At 41.5% G+C, this 20,521-nt stretch overlaps 1 protein-coding gene across 3 annotated transcripts in view; it reads left to right on the top strand.

Annotated features, from left to right (window-relative positions):
- The first annotated feature begins 275 nt into the window (after positions 1 to 275).
- spata6 (spermatogenesis associated 6) overlaps positions 276 to 20,521 on the top strand; it is a 135,346-nt gene continuing 115,100 nt past the window's right edge. For all 3 annotated transcript variants that reach the window (XM_041208689.1, XM_041208688.1, XM_041208687.1), the window contains exons 1-5: positions 276 to 436; positions 6,764 to 6,901; positions 11,887 to 11,935; positions 12,041 to 12,082; positions 18,943 to 19,067. In XM_041208689.1, coding sequence (XP_041064623.1) covers positions 389 to 436; positions 6,764 to 6,901; positions 11,887 to 11,935; positions 12,041 to 12,082; positions 18,943 to 19,067 — 402 coding nt within the window. In that variant the 5' untranslated portion in view covers positions 276 to 388. The remainder of the gene's footprint in view (positions 437 to 6,763; positions 6,902 to 11,886; positions 11,936 to 12,040; positions 12,083 to 18,942; positions 19,068 to 20,521) is intronic.

Raw genomic sequence — 20,521 nt, 5'->3', positions numbered from 1 at the left:
CGCCAACATCCAATCTTTACTGGATGGTTCTTCTTGACCTGAAACTTCAACTCTGTTTCTGTCCCTCTCCACAGGTGCTACCAGACCTGCAGAACATTCCCAACATTTATAAATTGCATTGTCGATTCTGTCTGGACCAGAACAATAATGATTGAAGCAAGTTCACTCTTCACACCAGGGTACTGGTGTTGGTCGCCACCAACAGTGATGCATCACTTCCTTTATGTGGCGTCAGTGTGGGGTCCGGCACCATGACAACGCCATAACACTGGCATTCCATTGGCCGCTGCCTCCACAGGTTTGAATCGCTGACTGGAGCCGCACCTCCTCGAGACTAACTTTTTTCGTGTATATATAGCTTAATCAAGTTTTTTTTTAACTGGCAGAAATGCCGAAGAAAGTGCTGAGACTAACGGTATACTTGAAAATCCAAGCGGTGGGTATCAACAGCTGGCGATAATTTTATCGATAAGCGGCGGCCGTTGGGCCTGTCACCGTAAAGTCAGTGATGATGATTGACATTCGGCAGACCAATAGGAGACGGGGAGACGGCCATCCTTTGCTGTGATTTGTAGGAATTTCTCTGCTTGATCCAATGGCTGGGGAGAATAGGGGCGGGGAAAAGCTGCCCCACCCCCCCCCCCATTAAAAAAACAACAGGCCGTTTTCCACAACTTTGTGCCGATTTGGAGCATCTCGTTTGATTTTACTCTATCGCTCACCCGTTGTATGCTTTATTATATTCAGCTTTTCAGTTGTGAGTCCAGGGAGTTTGTTTAACTAGAAGTTGTATCAATCCTGAGGATCAACGATTAAAAACAAAATTAAGAATTACGTTTTGAATGGGGTTTGGGGGCGGGCGGGGGTAACTCGGTGATGTTGGAGGCATAGAGGGCATGGGGGCCCAGGTCCTCATACATTAAAAACTGCACTTCAGAAAGTACTAAAATAAAAGCAAAAAGCTGTGCATTCTGGAGATCCGAAATAAAAACAGAAAATGCTGGAAAAACTCAGCAGGCCTGGCAGCATCTGTGGGGGGAGAAGCAGAGTTAACATTTCAAGTCCAATATTCTTTGGAACCGGGGAAGGCCTGCAGAGTTTTCCCAGCACTTTATGTTTTTATTTCAGGAAGTACTTAATTGACTATAAAGAGCTTTGGGATGTCTGGAGGCCATGAATGGAGTCATATAAATGATAGTCTCCCTTCTGTCTGGGGAGATTGGCTTGAGTAATGAGAAAACACGGGAAAAAATGAATGTGAAACCATGGATTCCTGGAGAAGTTTTCGCAGATGGGCAGAAATGAGTTTAGTGGTATACAGAGAGTGATATATGATCATGAAGGACAGAGGGTTGATGGAAAAGACATAGAGCAATGCTTTTAAACAAAGTGGTGAGAGTTGAGCTGATTGTGATGTTATATATAGTGTGCAGGTGATGTGGAAAAGTAATTATTTGAAATAAATAATGGCCCTGATTTTTTGCTTAGTGGCAAAGGAACTATGTTTGATGTTGACCTCAAGAAAAACAAGCCACAAAGTTTTTAGTGGACTCTAAAGCACACACTTCTATTCAGATGCCAGTTTGAATTTGGCACCTTCTGGAAGGGCTCTGTGACATCCAGTGACAAAGCAGGCTGATCAGCCAATTAGATTGAAGAATTCCCATTGATGGCAAAGCAGAAAGTAAAAAAAAAACAGAATTATAATTATTTAATTATTCTGTACAATTATAAAATAATTGTACTGAAAGCAAAATCAAGATTGGAACACATGGGATTAAACAAGAAAATTAAAAGCAGCTAATAATACAAACTTTTAAACTTTTTTAAAATCAAGCAGTTTTTAAATGTTCTACTAAGGGAATGAGAATCCACAATTGTAAAATTGGTTTTTCAGGGTGAGCGAAGTGGTTCATCATTAATTATAACTTAGAATACCCATTCAAAACTCAGTTGCTAATGATTGAACAAGACATAGCTTTTTCAATGACCTGTACAATGAGAATATTGGTTAATAATTTAAGTTCATGTCAAATCAGTGGTTTCTATTTTGATTCCATTTGCAAAGACTGCAACAGCTTACTCTGTGGAGAAGCAGGGTAATTCTGACAGCAGCTTGCGTATTTCTACGTTTAACTGCACATGGCCACCAAAAGTTGCTGCCGGTTTTACCCAGTAATAATGGTAAGCACTGACTGCTGTATAGTTATATCTACTGTGAATTCTGAGTCAATGTGATTGGGTATAGTGATTCTGGTTGTTTAAGAATTGGAGAAAAAGATGGGCAGCATAAGCAGTAATGACTGCTTTAGAAATTTAATAATCATATTCAAAGAAGATGGCTGGAAAGTACACCAAGCAGTCTGTACAGTTGGAGATGGGATAGGAGTAAGATCTGCTTGTGTGAGAGGTAGTGATGGTTGATGCATCCAGTACATAAAAATTAAGTGGTGATGAAAGAAGTCAAGAAATTATGAGGGCTACTATGACAAGAAATAATGTGACAGAAATGGAGCTGTGTGACTGTGGATTCTTTTAAGACTTAAAAAAGACCTTTAGTGTAGCTATTGTGGCTGCTTTTGAAGTAGAGAAGTGAAAGTGGCAGCTTCTGAAATTTGATAAGCATTGTCCAGGGAGGTGGATCTGCCTCTGGAAGGGACAGCTTTTGAAATTTAAAGCTAAAAGGGGAGATGGTGGTGTAGTGGCAATGTCACTGGACCAGTAATCCTGAGGCTGATGCTCTGGAGACATGTGTTCAAATCCTACTGAGGCAGCTGGTAGAATTTTAATTCAATCAATAAAATCTAGAATTGAAAGCTAATTCAGTATTGGTGACCATGAAACTATCATCAGTAGTTGTGAAAACCCATCTGTTTCACGAATGCCCTTTAGAGAAGGAAATCTGTCATCCTTACCTGGTCTGGAGCAAATGTGATTCTAGATCCACAGCAATGTGGTTGTTTCTTAACTGCCCTCTAAAATGGCCCACTAAGTCAATATTGAGGGGGCGACTACACTTCAAAATAATTTAATTGATTGCATACTGCATTGTCACATTCTGATCACATGAAAGGAGTTGTACTCATGTTAATTTTTTCATGTACATTACCCCATCTGAGGCATGATTTCTGACTAACACTTCTTATATCAATATTTTGTTGATATACCTTTATAGATTGAGTTCATGTCAAGCAGTGATAAATCAGTCCAAAATTTAATGTAAGGTAAGCTACTAGACTGCTAAGCACTCAAAAGTAACTAATCCTGATTGGCCAATCAAGAAGATCTTGTTTTTAAAAAGGGGAAGAAAACAAAATGAATCAACTGAGTCACAAAAAACCTTAACTGCCATTTTTTTCCTCTAAATTAAATTTCTAATATTCAAAATAACATTTTAAGCAAAGTAAGAAATTTAAACAAAATTACATTTCACAATAATATGATCAAATGTGTTCCCTCAGTTATATTGTTTTTTTTAATGCCATTCAAGTGTTTATGTCAGGTTGTCTCAGAAGTTTTCATTTTAACTGGATATTGTTCCAACACCAACAACTTGCATTTATATAACATCTTTAATGTAATAAAATGTCCCAAGGAGCTTTACAGAAGCGTTATAAAGCAAAATTAAATAGTGAGCAACTGCAGGAGATATTGGGACAGATGCCCAAAAACTTGGCCAAAGAGGTAAAGTTTCAAGGAATGCCTTAAAGGAGGAAAGAGGTAGATAAGTGAAGAGGCTTAGTAAAAGAATTCCAGTTTAAGGTCATGGCAGCTGAAGGCACACTGCCTATGATGAAATGGTTAAAATAGGGAATGCTTTAGAGACAAGAATTAGAGGAATGCAGAAATATGTGAGGATTTTATGGCTGGAGGATTTTAAAATCAGGGTGTGCTTAGTCAGGAGTCAATGTAGGTCAGCAATCACGGAAGTGATGGGTGAACTGGATATACCATGAGTTAGGAAACGGGCAGCAAAGTGTTGGATGGCCTCAAGTTTATAGAAGGTAGAATGTGCGAGGCCAGCCAGGAGTATGTTGCAAAAGTCAGGTTTAGAAGTAAGAAAGTCATGGATGAGGGTTTCAGTAGCAAAGAACTGAGGCAGGGGTCGAGGCGAGCAATGTTATGGAGATGGAATATGCAGCATTAGTGATGACATGATATATAGGCATATTGGGTTCAAATATGACATCAAAGTTGGGAACTGTTTGGTTTAGCCTCAGGCAGTTGCCAGGGTGAGGAATGGAATAGGTGGCAAGGGTGGGAGTGGAGTTGGTAGCGAGGAGTGAAAACAATGGCTTCGATCTTCCCAATATTTCCTCAGAATAGTTGGATAGTTTCAAACACATGCATTTTAACCATGTGCATTTTGCATACTTTTCCAATGTCAACTCTTTGCCTTATAAGCATATAGCATTTGCAGCAGAAAGTTTCTGAGTTAATGTGGAAGTTTTGCTCCCTCATTCTATGAAGATTGTGAGAAGCTTTCTTTTTTCGCAAGTCTTGTGTTTAAAATATTATCATCTGTAATTGCTGCATCATCTGGTTTTTTTTTATTCATTCACGGCATGTGGGCTTCACTGGCTGGCTGGCACATTTATTGCCCATCCCTAGTTGCCCTTAAGAAGGTGGTAGTGAGCTGCTTTCTTGAACCGCTGCAGATCATTTGGTGTAGGTACTCCCACAGTGCTGTTAGGAAGGGTGTTCCAGGATTTTGACCCAGTGACAGTGAAGGAACGGTGATATATTTCCAAGTCAGGATGGTGAGTGACTTGGAGGGGAACTTCCAGGTGATGGTGTTCCCATTTATCTGCTGCCCTTGACCTTCTAGATGTTAGAGGTCTTGAGTTTGGAAGGTGCTGTCTAAGGAGCTATGGTGAATTCCTGCAGTGCATCTTGTAGATGGTACACACTGCTGTTACTGTGCGTCAGTGGTTGAGGGTGTGAATGTTTGTGGATGTGGTGCCAGTCAAGCGGACTGTTTTGTCCCAGCTTCTTCAGTGTTGGAGGAGCTGCACTCATCCAGGCAAATGGGGAGTATTCCATTACATTCCTGACTTGCGCCTTTTAGATGGTGGACAGGCTTTGAGGTGTCAGAAGGTGAGTTACTTGTCACAGGATTCCTAGCCTCTGACCTGCTCTTGTGGCCACAGTATTTATACGGCTAGTCCAGTTCAGTTTCTGGTCAATGGTAACCCCCAGGATGTTGATAATGGGGGATTCAGTGATGGTAATGCCATTGAACATCAAGGGGCGATGGTTCGATTCCCTTTTGTTGGAGATGGTCATTGCCTGATTCTTGGGTGGCACGGATGTTATTTGCCACTTGTCATCCCAAGCCTGGATCTTCTCCAGTTCTTGCTGCATTTGGACATGGACTGCTTCAGTATCTGAGGAGTTGCGAACGGTGCTAACGTTGTGCAATCATCAGCGAACATCTCCACTTCTGACCTTATGATGGAAGGAAAGTCATTGATGAAGCAGCTGAAGATGGTTGGGCCTAGGACACTATCCTGGGGAACTCCTGCCGTGATGTGCTGGAGCTGAGATGACTGACCTCCAACAATCACAACCATCTTCCTTTGTGCTAGGTATGACTTCAACCAGCGGAGACTTTTCCCCCGATTCCCACGGGCTCCAACTTTGCATGGGCTTCTTGATGTCACACTCGGTCAAATGCTGCCTTGATGTCAAGGGCTGTCACTCTCACCTCACCTCGGGAGTTCAACTCTTTTGTCCATATTTGAACCAAGGCTGTATTGAGGTCAGGAGCTGAGTGACCTTGGCAGAACCTAAACTGGGCATCAGTGAGCAGGTTATTGCTAAGCAAGTGCTGCTTGATTGCACAGTTGACGACCCCTTCTTTACTTTACTGCTGATCGAGAGTAGACTGATGGGGCAGTAATTGGTCTGGTTGGATTTGTCCTGCTTTTTGTGTACGTGACATACCTGGGCAATTTTCCACATAGCAGGGTAGATGCCAGTGTTGTAGCTGTACTGCGACAGCTTGGCTAGGGTGCGACAAGTTTAGGGCACAAATCTTCAGTACAATTGCCGGAATATTGTCAGGGCTCATAACCTTTGCAGTATCCAATGCCTTCAGCCGTTTTTTGATATCACTTTGAGTGAATTGAATTGTTGATGTAAAAGCAACAAAATTATTTCTCAAGAATATGTAAGTTTTCTAAGTAGAGATTTTAAGAGGATCTCACCTTGTTTTTTCAAATGAATTAGACACAGTTTGAGGGCACATTTGAATTATGTCATTGGCAGCAGTCCATTGTCAATCACTGCAACCTATTACCTTTATTTTGACTGAAAATCTGGTTAAAAATCATTTGCCCTGGACCACAATTGGGCTTAAGAATAATTTTATCCGGTAAAAAGTTTGAAACTACTAAGTGAACTTATAAACATTTTTTGAATTAAAATTTGTTTGTTTATGGAGTTTATATTTATGAAAGACTATACATCAGCAAATTTACTGATGTGCACTGAATGCTTTAAGGCAGGAACATAAAGACAAAAGCTGCCTGACAATGGGGAAAGCTGTGTGGGTCGAGGAGGAGGGTTTGGTGTTGGATCGGTACATGACACAAAATAGGTTATGACTGGGTTGTGACGGAGCTTGACATTTGGGAGGGCATGAAGGCCTAAAATTGTTTTATTGTCAAAAATGAATGGCATCAATTAATGTTGGTAATGGTATGACATTTTATTTTTCAATATCAATATTGTGATCCTTTTTTAAAATAATCTATTATAGGTTACATGCCCTGGAGTGTTCCTACCTGAAAAGAACGATGTTTACGTCAGTGTATATATGTTAGGAAAATTCCAGAAAACCAAGTTTCTCCCTTCAGTCTTTCCATTGACCTTCAATGACAAAATGAAGATTGAAAAGGTACAAGATGTCTTCTTGTTCAAACATGTTCTAAAGAGAGAGAAAAATTCTAAACATTTTAATTATGAATTCTGGAACTACACAGATGAGTAAATGGCATTTGAAAAAGAAAAGACAGGTTCAGAAGTAATTGTTTCTGATACTGAATCTCCAACCGAACTGTTAAACCTGTTTTCTGTTTCCCATGCTAATGGACCTACCGTGTAATTCCCACATTTTCTATTATTATTTTGGTACTTTCTAAGTGTAAATTATTTAACTCTTTCCATTAGTTCAGCTTTGTAAAATTCCACTTTAATATTTTAATTTACATACCAGTCACTACACTTGAAAGTAATTCAGGGCATTTGAAGAACTTTGGGACATTTTGGAGATGTCTGGAAAGGTACCATGAATGCTATATTCACGTTGTTCTTGTGCAATAATCTCGTTTGATGTTCTAAAAATGGAATCAGGATCGAGTGTAGTCTCCACCTTAAATAGAAATAGAAGTGGAGGATAATTGGGCTGGACACATGGATATAATTTAGTCCTCATTATAAAGCCCTACTCTTCTTATTCCATTCTAAACTCCATGTTCATATTTATACAGGGCGCTTCTAATGTTATGCTATTATATATTGTGTGCATATTTCATTAACGTGCTTGTTACTCCAGTAGGTAGCATTATGTATGAAATTTACACTGTTAAGTGTGTCACACCTTGCTTGTCACAGGTTCAGTTATGTCACATGTCACACATTATAGATATATTGACCTGATTCATTTCAAATGATTTTTATTTTTAAGTGTTCAATTAAACACTTTGAATGACTTAGGCCTGCTTTTCTTTTTCTGAAAAAAATGTATTTATCAAATTGAACTCTGTCCCAATACTGTAAATATTTGTCAAGCTAAATTTTTTTCCTCGTAAGTAATTCTAAATTTAATTATCAGCTTTGAAGTGCAAGATTTTTTGTAATTATGCATTAATAGATTCATTCTCTCCACATCATGCCCTCTCTGTTCTTTAATTGCATTAAGGAAGCTTGGCTTGGGCCACATTGACTCCTATTTTACTGAAATTGAAATAAATATATAAGAAAATTCTCCCTTCCTCTGTTAATTCAGTAATTGCTTAGTTTACACACTGCTGGCTGCAGCTGTGTCTCACAATATTCTGGACAATAGCATGTCTCTTGGTGACTGCTCCAAAATGTAGTCAGAATTTTTTTCCAAAATGAGTTGTTCCTGCTAGCTCTCCCACTCTCCCTATCAGACAACTTCTAAAGTCTGTCCTGTGCCATAAGTTTCCCCTAATCTACTTCCCCCACAAAACATAACATAAGGGTTGATGCAAAAATTAACAACCAATTTGATTTTTAGAAAACACAGTTAGTACCCGGAGGTTATTTTGGTAAATTTTTAATTGATATTTTTATGATCCCAGCTGATTTACTATTGGAAAAGCCAGATCCCAGGGTGGAATCCAGCTTGATAGATCCTAACTTTCATTTTATGTTTAGAAATGTGGAGGGTGGCTACTGAATAAAGTCACGAGAGTCAGCTGATGAACTTTTAACAAAAGAATAAAACATTTAAGAAATGAGAAAAGATGAACTATATTACAATACTCCTTCACCCACAACTATAGCTTTACAGATATACAGATTTGTAAGGATAACACAAGTTGCAAAAGCTATCTTATACTCTAATGTTCACAGTAAGTACACAGTTCATGTAAACCAATAGGTGACCTATGCTCAGGCACACTACACTCTGAAACCAAGTAACAGATGCCACCCCAAACAGATGCTATGGATCTCTCCTCAACCCCCTCCCCCAGATGTTTGTCACAACGTGCTCCAACTGGTCTCACTGAACTCTGTCTTTCACACGAGGGTTTCCCATCTCCATTCTCAAAGAACCCGCTTTGGAATCTTCTCCATAATGACACTTTCTCTCGGACGCCTTCTGCGAGGTTCCATCCCCAGGGTTTTGAACTCACCTGGGGTTCCTCTCCCCTGGATCGTCACGTGCATTCAAGCTTTCTTCCATGCACTCTCAGATACTCAGCCGTGCCAACAGAACACCGCTGCTTCACATGCCCGTAGTAAAGAGTTACAGACCTTTGGCTGTCTCTTTGGAACTTCTGGCTTCTGACCAGCCTATTTTGCTTTAAGTCTGCGTCCTGCAGCTTTCTCCCTTAAAGCTTGGAGCCTTCCTCAGATCCTCACTCTTAACTTCCCTTAACAGAACCTTTTCCAGATTCCTGTACTTCCTTTGACTAGAATGTCTTCTTGGGACTTTCCTTTTTGTCCCATTCTGTGGTTTCTGGGACCTTCTCCTGTTCTTTGGGGAAATCTGATTTCTGCAGTTCTGTGTTCCTGTGTCCAGGTTCTCCTGGCTCCTGGTTCCAACAGAACTAAAAAACTGCCTTTCTGTTTTTTCTCTGTCTCTGTGGGTCCCTCCCTCTGGCAACAGCACAGTTTTTTCTTCCTTGTGTTTGTTTTAACTTCCCTTGAACAGTCTTAAAACCTCATTAGAATGCCAACATCTTTTATAGTGAAACCACAGCATCTCGGTGTATAAGCAAGACAAGTAAATTGTCAATCGCTTGGATTATTTCTGTTGCTCTTGCCTCCTATCTCCCTCCTTCACAGCCCCTCGCTGAGCTTGGAGGTTTCACTTGGTGTTCATTCATTGTGAGCAACACCACAGACAGTCTACTATAATGAGCTTGATTCGCAGTCAGTGGTGAAGCAACAGCGCTCACCAATGACCTTGCAAAGAGCTGCTCACAAATTCAGATCTGAGTGGATTTCCCCTTTCCCAACGTAAGTTTTGAATGTTGTGCCAAATCAAGGGGACTTCCAAGTATCCAGCAGCAGTGATGTCATTAAGGAGAGTAAGCAATTAATCATATTGAAGTGTTCACACAGACCACTGAATCCCTTCACTTTTAATTTTAAATGTTACTGTTAGTGAAATAAATGATTGGGAGATACACACGATGATTAAGGTAGAAGTTAAAATATAAAGAAGCTTTTAGAAATAACTTTATGGTTGTTTGAAATTTCTTATCATAATGGAGACTTTTTTTGTTCTTTCATGGGATGTGGGTGTCGCTGGCTAGCCAGCGTTAATTGCCCACCCCTAATTGCCCTTGAGAAGGTGGTGGTGAGCTGCCTTACTGATCCGCTGCAGTTCATGTGGTAGGTACACCCATACTGCTGGTAGGGACGGAATTCCAGGATTTTGATCCAATAACTCTGAAGGAACGTGATATAATTCAGAATGGTGTGTGGCCTGGAGGGGAAGTTGCAGGTGATGGTATTCCCATGTATCTCCTGCCCTTGTCCTTTTGGATGGTAGAGATTGCAGGTTTGGAAGGTGCTGTCACGGAAGCTTTGTTAAATTGCAGCAGTGCATCTTGTAGATGGTACACAAATGCTGCCACTGTGCGTTGGTGGTGAAGGGAGTGAATGTTGAAGGTAGCGGATGGTGTGTCAATCAAGTAGACTGCTTTGTTCTGGAAGGGTTAATCTTCTTGAGTGTTGTTTGAGCTGCATTCATCCAGGCAAGTGGAGAGTATTCCATCACAGTCCTGACTTGTGCGTTGTAGATGTTGGACAGGTTTTGGGGAGTCAGGAAGTGAGTTGCTCACTGCAGAATTCCCAGCCTCTGACCTGCTCTTGTAGCCACAGTATTTATATGGCTGGTCGAGTTCATTTTCTGGTCAATGGTAAACCCCCAGGATGTTGATAGTGGGGTATTCAAAGATGGTAATGGCATTGAATGTCATAATGTCATTGAATGTCATGGGGGGATGATTAGATTTTCTTTTGTTGGAGATGGTCAGTACCTGGCACTTTTGTGGTGCAAATGTTACTTGCCTTCTTGTTGCCCTACACTTTCCCCCCACTACACAAATTCCAACTCATCTAGAGTTACAGTGGTCGTAATGAGTCCCAATCAGCTATCAAAACTTTCATTGCTGATATTCACTTACTTGTCCTCCAGCATATGGATTTCAAAGTCCTAGTCCTAGTCTACAAATTGTTCCAGAGATTTGCTCCAGCATATCTCTACCATCTTTCTTGCTGCATGTTCCATCTTGCACCTTTATACCTTCTGAATCAAGTTTACTGTGCATAGTCCCTATTTTGAACCTTTGGTCATCACGTCTCTGTCTTCCAAACCCAACCCAAAATGCCTTCACTCATCTCTTCCTACCTTCAAAACTTACTTTTTCAACTACATTTTTTCTCACTAGCCCTGATTCTTTCATTCATGTTTGTTGTTCAACCTTCCCACCATCCCCATCGTTTTGCAGGTAGTTGCTTGAGACACTTTGCTACGATAAAGGTTATATAAAGGCTATTTAGGGGCAAGTTGTTTGAATATAGGCGACTTTAACCTACATTTATGTTTGCTTTTCATTTTAACAATAACATTTCACAACAGTGCAGCACTTGACAAATTTAATGAACGTGAATCAATTAGAATTTTTGAAAACGAAAAAGATCTACATTATTTGTAATTAACAGAGAAAAGCATTGTTCATAGAGACCTTTGCAAAAACAGAATTCACAAATCAGGATTTTCTGGCCACGTTGCGGCTGGGACCTGCCGTGGGCGAGGCAGCACCCTTGCCAGAAGTCCATTGGAAAAAGGATTAAGCAAAGGCACTCTAATGTGAAATTTCTAATAACTTGGTGCATAGCCTGAGTTAGGTTAATTCCAAAATGCTTTTTAGATATACAACAGTTGCTCCCCAAAGTAGTCAGCTGTTTCTATTGACCATTTCAGCAAGCTCCATTTCAGTTCAGAGCTTAGTCCATTAGCCCAGATCCACAATTCATCTCTAAATCACCATCATTAGGTATTTCAAAAAAACATTTAGCTTTGAATTATGTTTCCTGAGATTGGAAGATTATTTCCAAGTGATAAGTAATTGTGGTACTTTGGAATTGATTTTTTTTTACTGTTTTATATAAATACAGAACTTTCCAGAAGCCATGAATCCTGGGGATGTTGCAGACATGCTGGAAAGTAAGAACAATATATCTGCGATATTTTGTATTTACATATTTGCACTTCCAACACATTTATCATTTAATTAGTATTGATATTATCTTATGATTCTTTTATTTACAGTGGATACAACAAAATTTGAATTGATACAGCTGACTCCACCAGGTACCACCAAAATTTGCAAATATATCAATATGTTTACTTGTCAATTACAATTTGTACAATGGGAATACACTTTATGAAGATTGCTATCACCTAGTAAAGTACCACTATCATTTAACATACATAGTGATATGATGCATATTTTGAGAATGCATTTTTTCCTCATATATAAACTCAGAACAAAATAATAGAAGGAATCCGTTATGTGAGTAGAAACATACACGCATATTGCTAACAACATGTTATTTCGTTAAAATGCATTGAGTTCCTTCATACTTAGGAGTGAAAGGAAGATGGAAAGCACATACAAAATCCTGAAATGGAAAAAGGAAAATGAAACTACCTTAATGCCTCAGTGAGTTTATCAATTGAGTAGGTGAGCAGTAGAGACCAGGAAGATATCAGGTAATTTCCCAGACTGTGCTAAGATCTCAAATAGCAGTAAGAATGTTATAATTCGCATCACAATTCCTGGATGAAAAGGACAAAATCAGCTGAGTTCTCAGCCCTGATTGCTGTAAAAAGACAGGCTTGGCATATGTGTGAATCCTTGCTAAATACAGGATTAGACTCCATTCTGACGCATTCTGTGATTCACAAACTATCAATGCAAATAACAATAACAGGCTGAAGGGGTATTAAAAGGCAATCACTATCTGTGGAACGATATCCCAGAATGTTTTAAGGAGAGGAATTCAAGGAACAAAATTAAAATAGAAACAAAAGGGAAGAAACAAAATCTGATTAACTGTGTACTTATCCATTGACTACTTTTAGGTGTGCATTCCTGCAAAGTGAATGTCACAGCCTTCACCATATTGGATGGTATCTAATGTAGGCAACAGGTGTTTTGCCCACTTGCTGGAGAGCTGGTGAGAGTCCCGCGTCACCTCCTTTAGTGAAGGACCACCGAATTAAGTGCCCATTAGGTACTTTAGTAGCCAATGACGGGCCTTCCGCTGGTTCAAGGGCCCTGGGGATGAAAATCCTGCATCCCTGAGAGCTGCCAGACAATTTGAAGCCAACAGCTGTGCATTGCAGGGAGCACCACAAAGGGAGTGGTGGAATCTGCAGGTAATACACTCACTAGAAGTGCAGGATTGCTGAAGGACCCCAGACCAAAAGTGAGTGAGGGCAGGATGGGGGCAGAGTTAGCAGCAAGGGCACGGGCGTGGCTGTCAGCAGGGTTCCCCTTCTCAATGCCGGCCCTTTGATCGGGCACTGTGCCTTTGAATGAGGGATCCTCATGGTGATGGAGCTTGAGCATGAGCTGGCACCGATCAGTATGCATACTTGCAGAGAGCAGTTCCCTGTTTCCTCCCCGTGGAGCCCCTGGTGGGCAGTACCCGGAGCCTATTGATTGACTGGCAAGTGACATTTGAACAACTTCCCTGAATCTACCTGCACTGGACCCAGGGTAACGTTTGTTCAAAACATCTCTGGGATTCGTCCCACAGTGTGTGGAGAAAATTTTCCCCCATAGATTGAGACCACTTCAGTTTTCTATTTTTTTTTTAAAAAAAGCATTATTTGTGTATTGCTGAAAAAAGTACATATCGAAGCTTTTCGTATTGTACTTTTCAGGACATTTCGTAAGTATACCAATGTATGTGTGCGTGAAGAGAGCGCTTATTGGTTGGCAAGTGAACTCTGGTAAAGGTGTTGCCATGGAGAATGAGTAAGCAAATGGCTGTCACTTATTTTGTTTAGCTGAAACAAGCGCAATGTGTGTACATGTTCTTTCTGTCTGCAAAGAACAGGGCCCTGTGTATTAATATATGTAGCTTCCAGTACATGCAAATGTGTCACACTGAGAGCCCGACTGACAATCTTAAATTGGCTGTCATCGTAATTCTTAGCACACTGAGGAGTATTTACCAAATGTTGTCCAACATCACAGCTAATGTTGGACACTGTGGGCGGAATCCAGGTTTGCAGTAAATGTGATAGTTTACCTGCCGGCTGCAATGGCGGCTTTTCACGCTGTATCGCCCCAAACCCATCACGTTAATTATGCATTCCCAGGAAACATGCCGTTTCCATGGCGGGCAGGCTCTCATTCGCCCGTTACGCCATCACCTTATTGCTTCATCACACCGGGCGCCATACATAAAGTCCAGCGGTGGGCACACCTCTCAGTGCTTCAAGCCCATGACTGCTGCACAGAAGACAGGATGGCTCTGAAAAGCAAAAAGACTGCAGCCCTCAGGTTCAATGACGCATCCCTTGAGTGCCTTTTGGATGCAGTGGCGGCTCGCTGTGATGTCCTCTACCCCCTGTTCTGGCTGCAGGATGTGCATCAACCTCACTAATCCGGCTTGGGCGGCAGTGATAGCAGTGGTCAGCATCAACGCCTTGCGAAAGTGGACAGCCACCCAGTGTCGCAAGAGAATGAATGATCTCTGTTCTACCAGGATAAGTCACTCTTCTCATCGCTCTCAACTCACACACACAAACCCATCACACATCCACAGGGCCCTCACTCACTGTCAGTTCAAGGGACATCACCATTCACTCTCATACACACCTTCATTGTCTTCATCCCGACCGTGGAACCACTCTCCACCTACACATGCCAGGCACACTTATCATCTGGCCTGGCAGGTGTCCTTCTTACACTTTGTCCACCTCAATTCATGCAGACAAATTGTCACATAATAAGAGGGAGAGGTCGCTTACTGGTGGAGGAATGCCTGAAATCAAGGTCCCCATGGACTTTGAAAACAGAGCCATCCAGGTGGTTGGAGAGGATCTGGACTGTTCCTATGCTGACCGTGAGGTCACCGGTTTTCTACCAAGTGAGGATCCGGCAGTGCAACATCATCAGTGCCAAACAGTGTAAGCAACATGCGATAAACAGAGCTAAGCGATCCCATAATCAATAGATCAGATTTTTTTTGTTTGTTTATTTACAGGATGTGGGCATCGTTGGCTAGCAAATACCTAATTGTCCTTAAGGTATTGGTGAGCTCCCTTCTTGAACCGCTGTAGTCCCTGTGGTGTAGGTACACCCACAGTGCTTTTAGGGAGGGACTTCCAGGATTTTGACTCAATGACTGTGAAGGAATGGTGATATATTTCCAAGTCAGGATGGTGTCTGGCTTGGAGGGAAACTTCCAGGTGGCATTGTTCCCATGTATCTGCTGCACTTGTCCTTCTAGATGGTAGTGGGCATGGGCTTGGAAGGTGCTGCCTAAGGAGCCTTGTTGAGTTTCTGCAGTGCATCTTGTAGATGGTACACACTGCTGCCACTGCTCATTGGTGGTGGAGAGAGCGAATGTTTGTGGAAAAGGTGCCAATCAAGTGGGGGCTGCTTTGTCCTGAATGGTGTGAAGCTTCTTGAGTGTTGTTGGAGTTGCACTCATCTAGGCAAATGGAGAGTATTCCATCACACTTCTGACTTGTGCCTTGTAGATAACGGACAGGCTTTGGGGAGTCAGGAGGTGAGTTACTCACTGCAGGATTCCTCACCTCTGACCTGCGCTTGTAGCCACGGTATTTATATGGCTAGTCCAGTTCAGTTTCTGGTCAATGGTAACCCTCAGGATGTTGATATCTAAGCTCTGCAGTCCTGCTACATCTAGCCTTGAATGGCAGTGGGCAATTAAACAACTCACTGGAGGAGGAGACTCCACAAATATTTCCATCCTCAAAGATGGGGAAACCCAGCACATCAGTGCAAAATATAAGACTGAAACATTGCAGTAATCTTCAGCCAGAAGTGCCAAGTAGATGTTCCATCTCGGCCCCCTCTGGTGGTCCCAGGCATCACAGATGCCAGTCTTCAGCCAATTCGTTTCACTCCCCGTAATAGCAAGAAATGGCTGAAGGCACTGGATCGTACAAAGGCTATGTGCCCTGACAACATTCCAGCAATAGTACTGAAGACTTGTGCTTGAGAAGTTGCCGCACCCCTAGCCAAGCTGTCGCAGTACAGCTACAACACTGGCATCTACCCGGCAATGTAGAAAATTGCCTGGGTATGCCCTGCACACAAAAAGCAGGACAAATCCAACCCGGCCAATTACCACCCCATCAGTCTACTCTCGATCTTCAATAAATTAATAGAAGAGATCATTAACAGTGCAATCAAGCAGCACTTGCTTAGCAATAACCTGTTCACTGATGCTCAGTTTGGGTTCCGCCAAGGTCACTCAGCTCATGACCTCATTATAGCCTTGGTTCAAGCATTGACAAAAGAGTTGAAATCCAGAGGTGAGGTGAGAGGGATTGCCCTTGACATCAAGGCAGCATTTGACCGAGTGTGGCATCAAAGAGCCTAGCAAACCTGGAGCCAATAGGAATCAGGGAGGAAACTCTCCGCTGGTTGGACTCATACCTAGCACAAATGAAGATGGTTGTGGTTGTTGAAAATCAATCATCTCAGTTCCAGGACATCACGGCAGGAGTTCCTCAGAGTAGTGTCCTACGCCCAAGCATCTTCAGCAGCTTCATCAATGCCTTACCCTCCATCGTAAGGTCAGAAGTGGGGATATTCGCTGATGATTGCAGAATGTTCCGCACAATTCACGACTCCTTAGATACTGAAGCAGTCTATATTCAAATACAGCACGACCTGGACAATATCAGGCTTGGGCTGACAAGTGGCAAGTAACATTCATGCCCCGCAAGTGCCAGGCAATGACCATCTCCAACAAGAGAGAATCTAACCATCGCCCCTTGACATTCAATGGCATTATTATCGTCAAATTCCCCATTATTAACATCCTGGGGGGGTTATCATTGACCAGAAATTGAACTGGACCAGCCATATAAACCTGTGGCTATAAGAGCAGGTCAGAGGCTAGGAATCCTGTGGTGAGTAACTCATCTCCTGACTCCCAAAAGCCTGTCCACCATTCACTAGGCACAAGTCAGGAGTGTGATGGACCCCTTCCACAAACATTTACTCCCTCCACCACCACAAGCAGTGTCAGCAGTGTGTATCATCTGCAAGATGCTCTGCAGGAACTCACCAAGGGTTCTTAGAGAGCACCTCCCAAACCCACGACCGCTACCTTCTAGAAGGATATGGGCAGCAGATGCATGGGAACACTACCACCTGGAAGTTGCCCTCCAAGCTACACACCATCCTGACTTGGAAATATATCGTCGTTCTTTCAGTGTCGTTGGGTCAAAATCCTGGAAGCCCCTCCCTAACAGCACTGTGGGTGTACCTACACCACATGGACTGCATCAGTTCAATAAGGCAGCTCACAACCACCTTCTCAAGGGCAATTAGAGATGGGCAATAAATGTTGCCCTAGCCAGCCATGCCCACATTCCATAAATGAATTTTAAAAAATTAAACCTCGACCTTTGAAATTGAATGAGGCCCTTGCATGCCTTGGATGAGAGCTTCACAGGCTGCCCGAAGTGTCTTCTTAAAATGGGACAAGGCGCAAAGTTGGCAGGAAACATTGTGCATCGCAACAAATTTAACCCTCCACACATCCCATTCTTGTTAAGCATGGGGGTTTAAAGTCAAGACCTTTGTTTTCTCAATCCCAAAAAAATAATTCTCACACGATCTTACCTTCAGGCATCCTTTCCTGCACGTTCACTACACCAATGGGGAACACAACTGGAGGGCAGGCGCTGATGTGGAGATGGACTTGGGAAGTTTGCTGCTTCTTGTACAGCATGGCCGTAATGATGATGTGGATGAGTCCACTCTTTATTTGCAGCTGTGGTATCCTGTTCCATCTTCCTGCACCCTAACTCCATTGTATTTAACCACCCGTGACACTTGTTTCTTCTCTCCCAGGTGCCAGCTCAGAAATTTTCATCTGCGAGGGATTAGATAATGCAAGAGAGGAATTGGCGTAGAAAAGATGGTATTGGGTGATTCACTGGGCACACCAGACTTGGAGAAGTGGGAGTGTGGGAGAATGTATCACTGCTTTCATTGAAGTACTCATAATGGCGTTGACAGACTTCCAACCATTTATGTACTTAGCATACATCTAGAAAGTGTAAAAGATTGACTAACTGGTGATGTTTGTTTGCTTAGCCCTCTTATGGTTTACCATCTAGTCATACCACTCAAGATACATTGTGGAGTGGTTAAGGACCTGGCGTGTTGTGTTTCTCATCCCTTTACCCTGAGAACATAGCTTTCTGTAGTAGAAATGCAAACTGAGCTTAACTTCATGCTATTGTAGCACCTAAATTATGCTAATTATGCTGACCTTTTACCTTAACACCTAAGAAAGGAAAGGTCCTGGAGGTAAATTTTGTACAGTGATATTGGACTTCAACTTTGTATAAATTAATGCTTAAATAATTTATCACAGTTAGGTATATAGCTTGACTCAGTTAGTAATGCTCATGCTTCTAAGTTAGAGCTTGTTGACTTAAACCCCATTATTGATGAGCTAAGGCAGTATTGAGAAAGTGCTGCACTGTCGGAAATACATGCTTTCAAATGAAACGTTAAAAAAGACATTACTTATCAGCTCAAGTTAAATATTAAAATCCCAAGGGGAAATTTGAAGAGCTGGGATTTCTCTCAGTGTCCTGGCCAACATTTCTGCTATAGCTATATAGCCATCACAAAAAAACAGATTATCTGGCCTTTCATTAATTTGCTTGTGGGATCTTGCTATCTTAAACTGCATCAGCTGGTTGTGTCCCCAAGCAAATGTCCACCATTTAATATTCCTGCTGTCCATATAGTGGACACTGTAACTGTACCAATTCAGGTGTGGATATCTGCTGCCATTATTGTCTGATCCTAGAAATTCTGACTGAGTCAGGCACTTAACTCTGCAATGCATTACTAGGCCCGCTCTGCATTGTTACGGTGCTGAAATAGGATTATGAGCTTTAGGACCTGATCACTGCGGAATATTTCTTTGCAGCGGGTGAAACACTGGCAATCTATGAGCAGAACACCAGAGAATTTCTTTATCCTGGTCGCAGGCTGACGCCAAGCTATCCTGGGATGGACAGAGAGCTGTTGATGAAGAGATCAATTGATTTTCCTGTAAGTGAATATTGATGTGCAGTTAATTCCTAATATAAAAGCTCATGATACATCACATGATAGGTCGCAAAATTTCATTCCACGGAATAAAAAGCTTCTCTTTTAAGTCTAATTTTAAGGGATTTAGGGGTGAATATACAGTTTATCAAGATTAATGATAACATTGATGCAGAGGGGAACATTTTGCCCTTTTTGGAAACAGTGTCATACTGTGACAGCAGACCTCTGGTAGAAGGGCAAGCAGGACAGGACAGGAAACAGTCTTAGCTTCAAAGATTCCCAAGTCAAGTATATCATATTAGAGTTAGAGAAAAAGTTTATCGTACTCTGACAAAATTGTCACCCCGCTGCATGACATGTTTGCATTTTATGTGAAGATGGGAAGCTTTCATCCGATGAGTTGCCTGGATTCAAACCTAGGTTCCAGAGGTAAAATAATTGTGTGCTAACCTATTACTCCACTAGAGTGTAGAATGGAGTAATAGGTTAGCACGCCATTCTTTTACCTCTGGAACCCAGGTTTGAATCCAGGTGACTAATCGGATGAAAGCTTCCCATCTTCATATAAAATGCAAACATCATACTCATGCAGTGGGGCGATATTGCTGCTAGAGTAAAATAAACTTTTTCTTTAACTAACATGATATACTTGATATGGGAATTCTTGAAACTGAGACTATTTCCTGTCATGTGCTATCCTGCTTGTAGCCACTCCTACCAGGAGATCTACTGTCACTGTGACATCGTTTCCAAGAAGTGCAAAATGCTCCCTTCTGCATCAGTGTCATTACTAATCTTGGTAAACTGTATATTCACCCCTAAAACTGGATTTATAAGAGATTTTTAATAGTAATCGACTTTGCTGGATTGTATGCAGTACAACAAAAGAATTCAGGTGTTTAAAAGCAGTTACATGTTTATCTGGGAATAAGTTTATTGAGGGATTTAAAGAATGGGTAGGTAACTGGAATAAAAAAGGAGAGTTACCTTGGCAAACAAAATGACAAAAGAGGCTTGGTGGCTGAAATTGCCTTCTCCTTTTCTTATGGAATTGTTTAAGATTGAAATGACAATCATGTTCATTTTTAAAAAAAATGAAGCTCTCTGGCTGTTGATTCGTTAAAATATTTCCCTTCATGGAAACATCATTTTATATTCGAGTTAGTTGTTTGGAAAGTTAAACTGTAAAATTTTTGTACTGATTCAATACCCAGCAAGCATTTTGATAGGAGTAAAGGTCCAATGTGGGGAAACAGGTCTCCTAGTACCTAGGAACTTCTATCTTTATTGGATAGGACTGCATGTATTCCCTTTAGCCTTTCCTACTTTAAAGTCTCAAATATTTCTATTAACATCATACAACGCTGGAAGAATAATTTTGTGCCAACTTCTCATGTTCAATTTTGCACAATAATAAAGTATCATCAGCCAACTAGATAATGTTAAGGATTTGA

This window comes from Carcharodon carcharias, chromosome 16 (assembly GCF_017639515.1).
Source record: "Carcharodon carcharias isolate sCarCar2 chromosome 16, sCarCar2.pri, whole genome shotgun sequence".
Taxonomy (NCBI): Eukaryota; Metazoa; Chordata; class Chondrichthyes; order Lamniformes; family Lamnidae; genus Carcharodon; species Carcharodon carcharias.
This window is presented reverse-complemented; position numbering and strand designations above follow the sequence as displayed.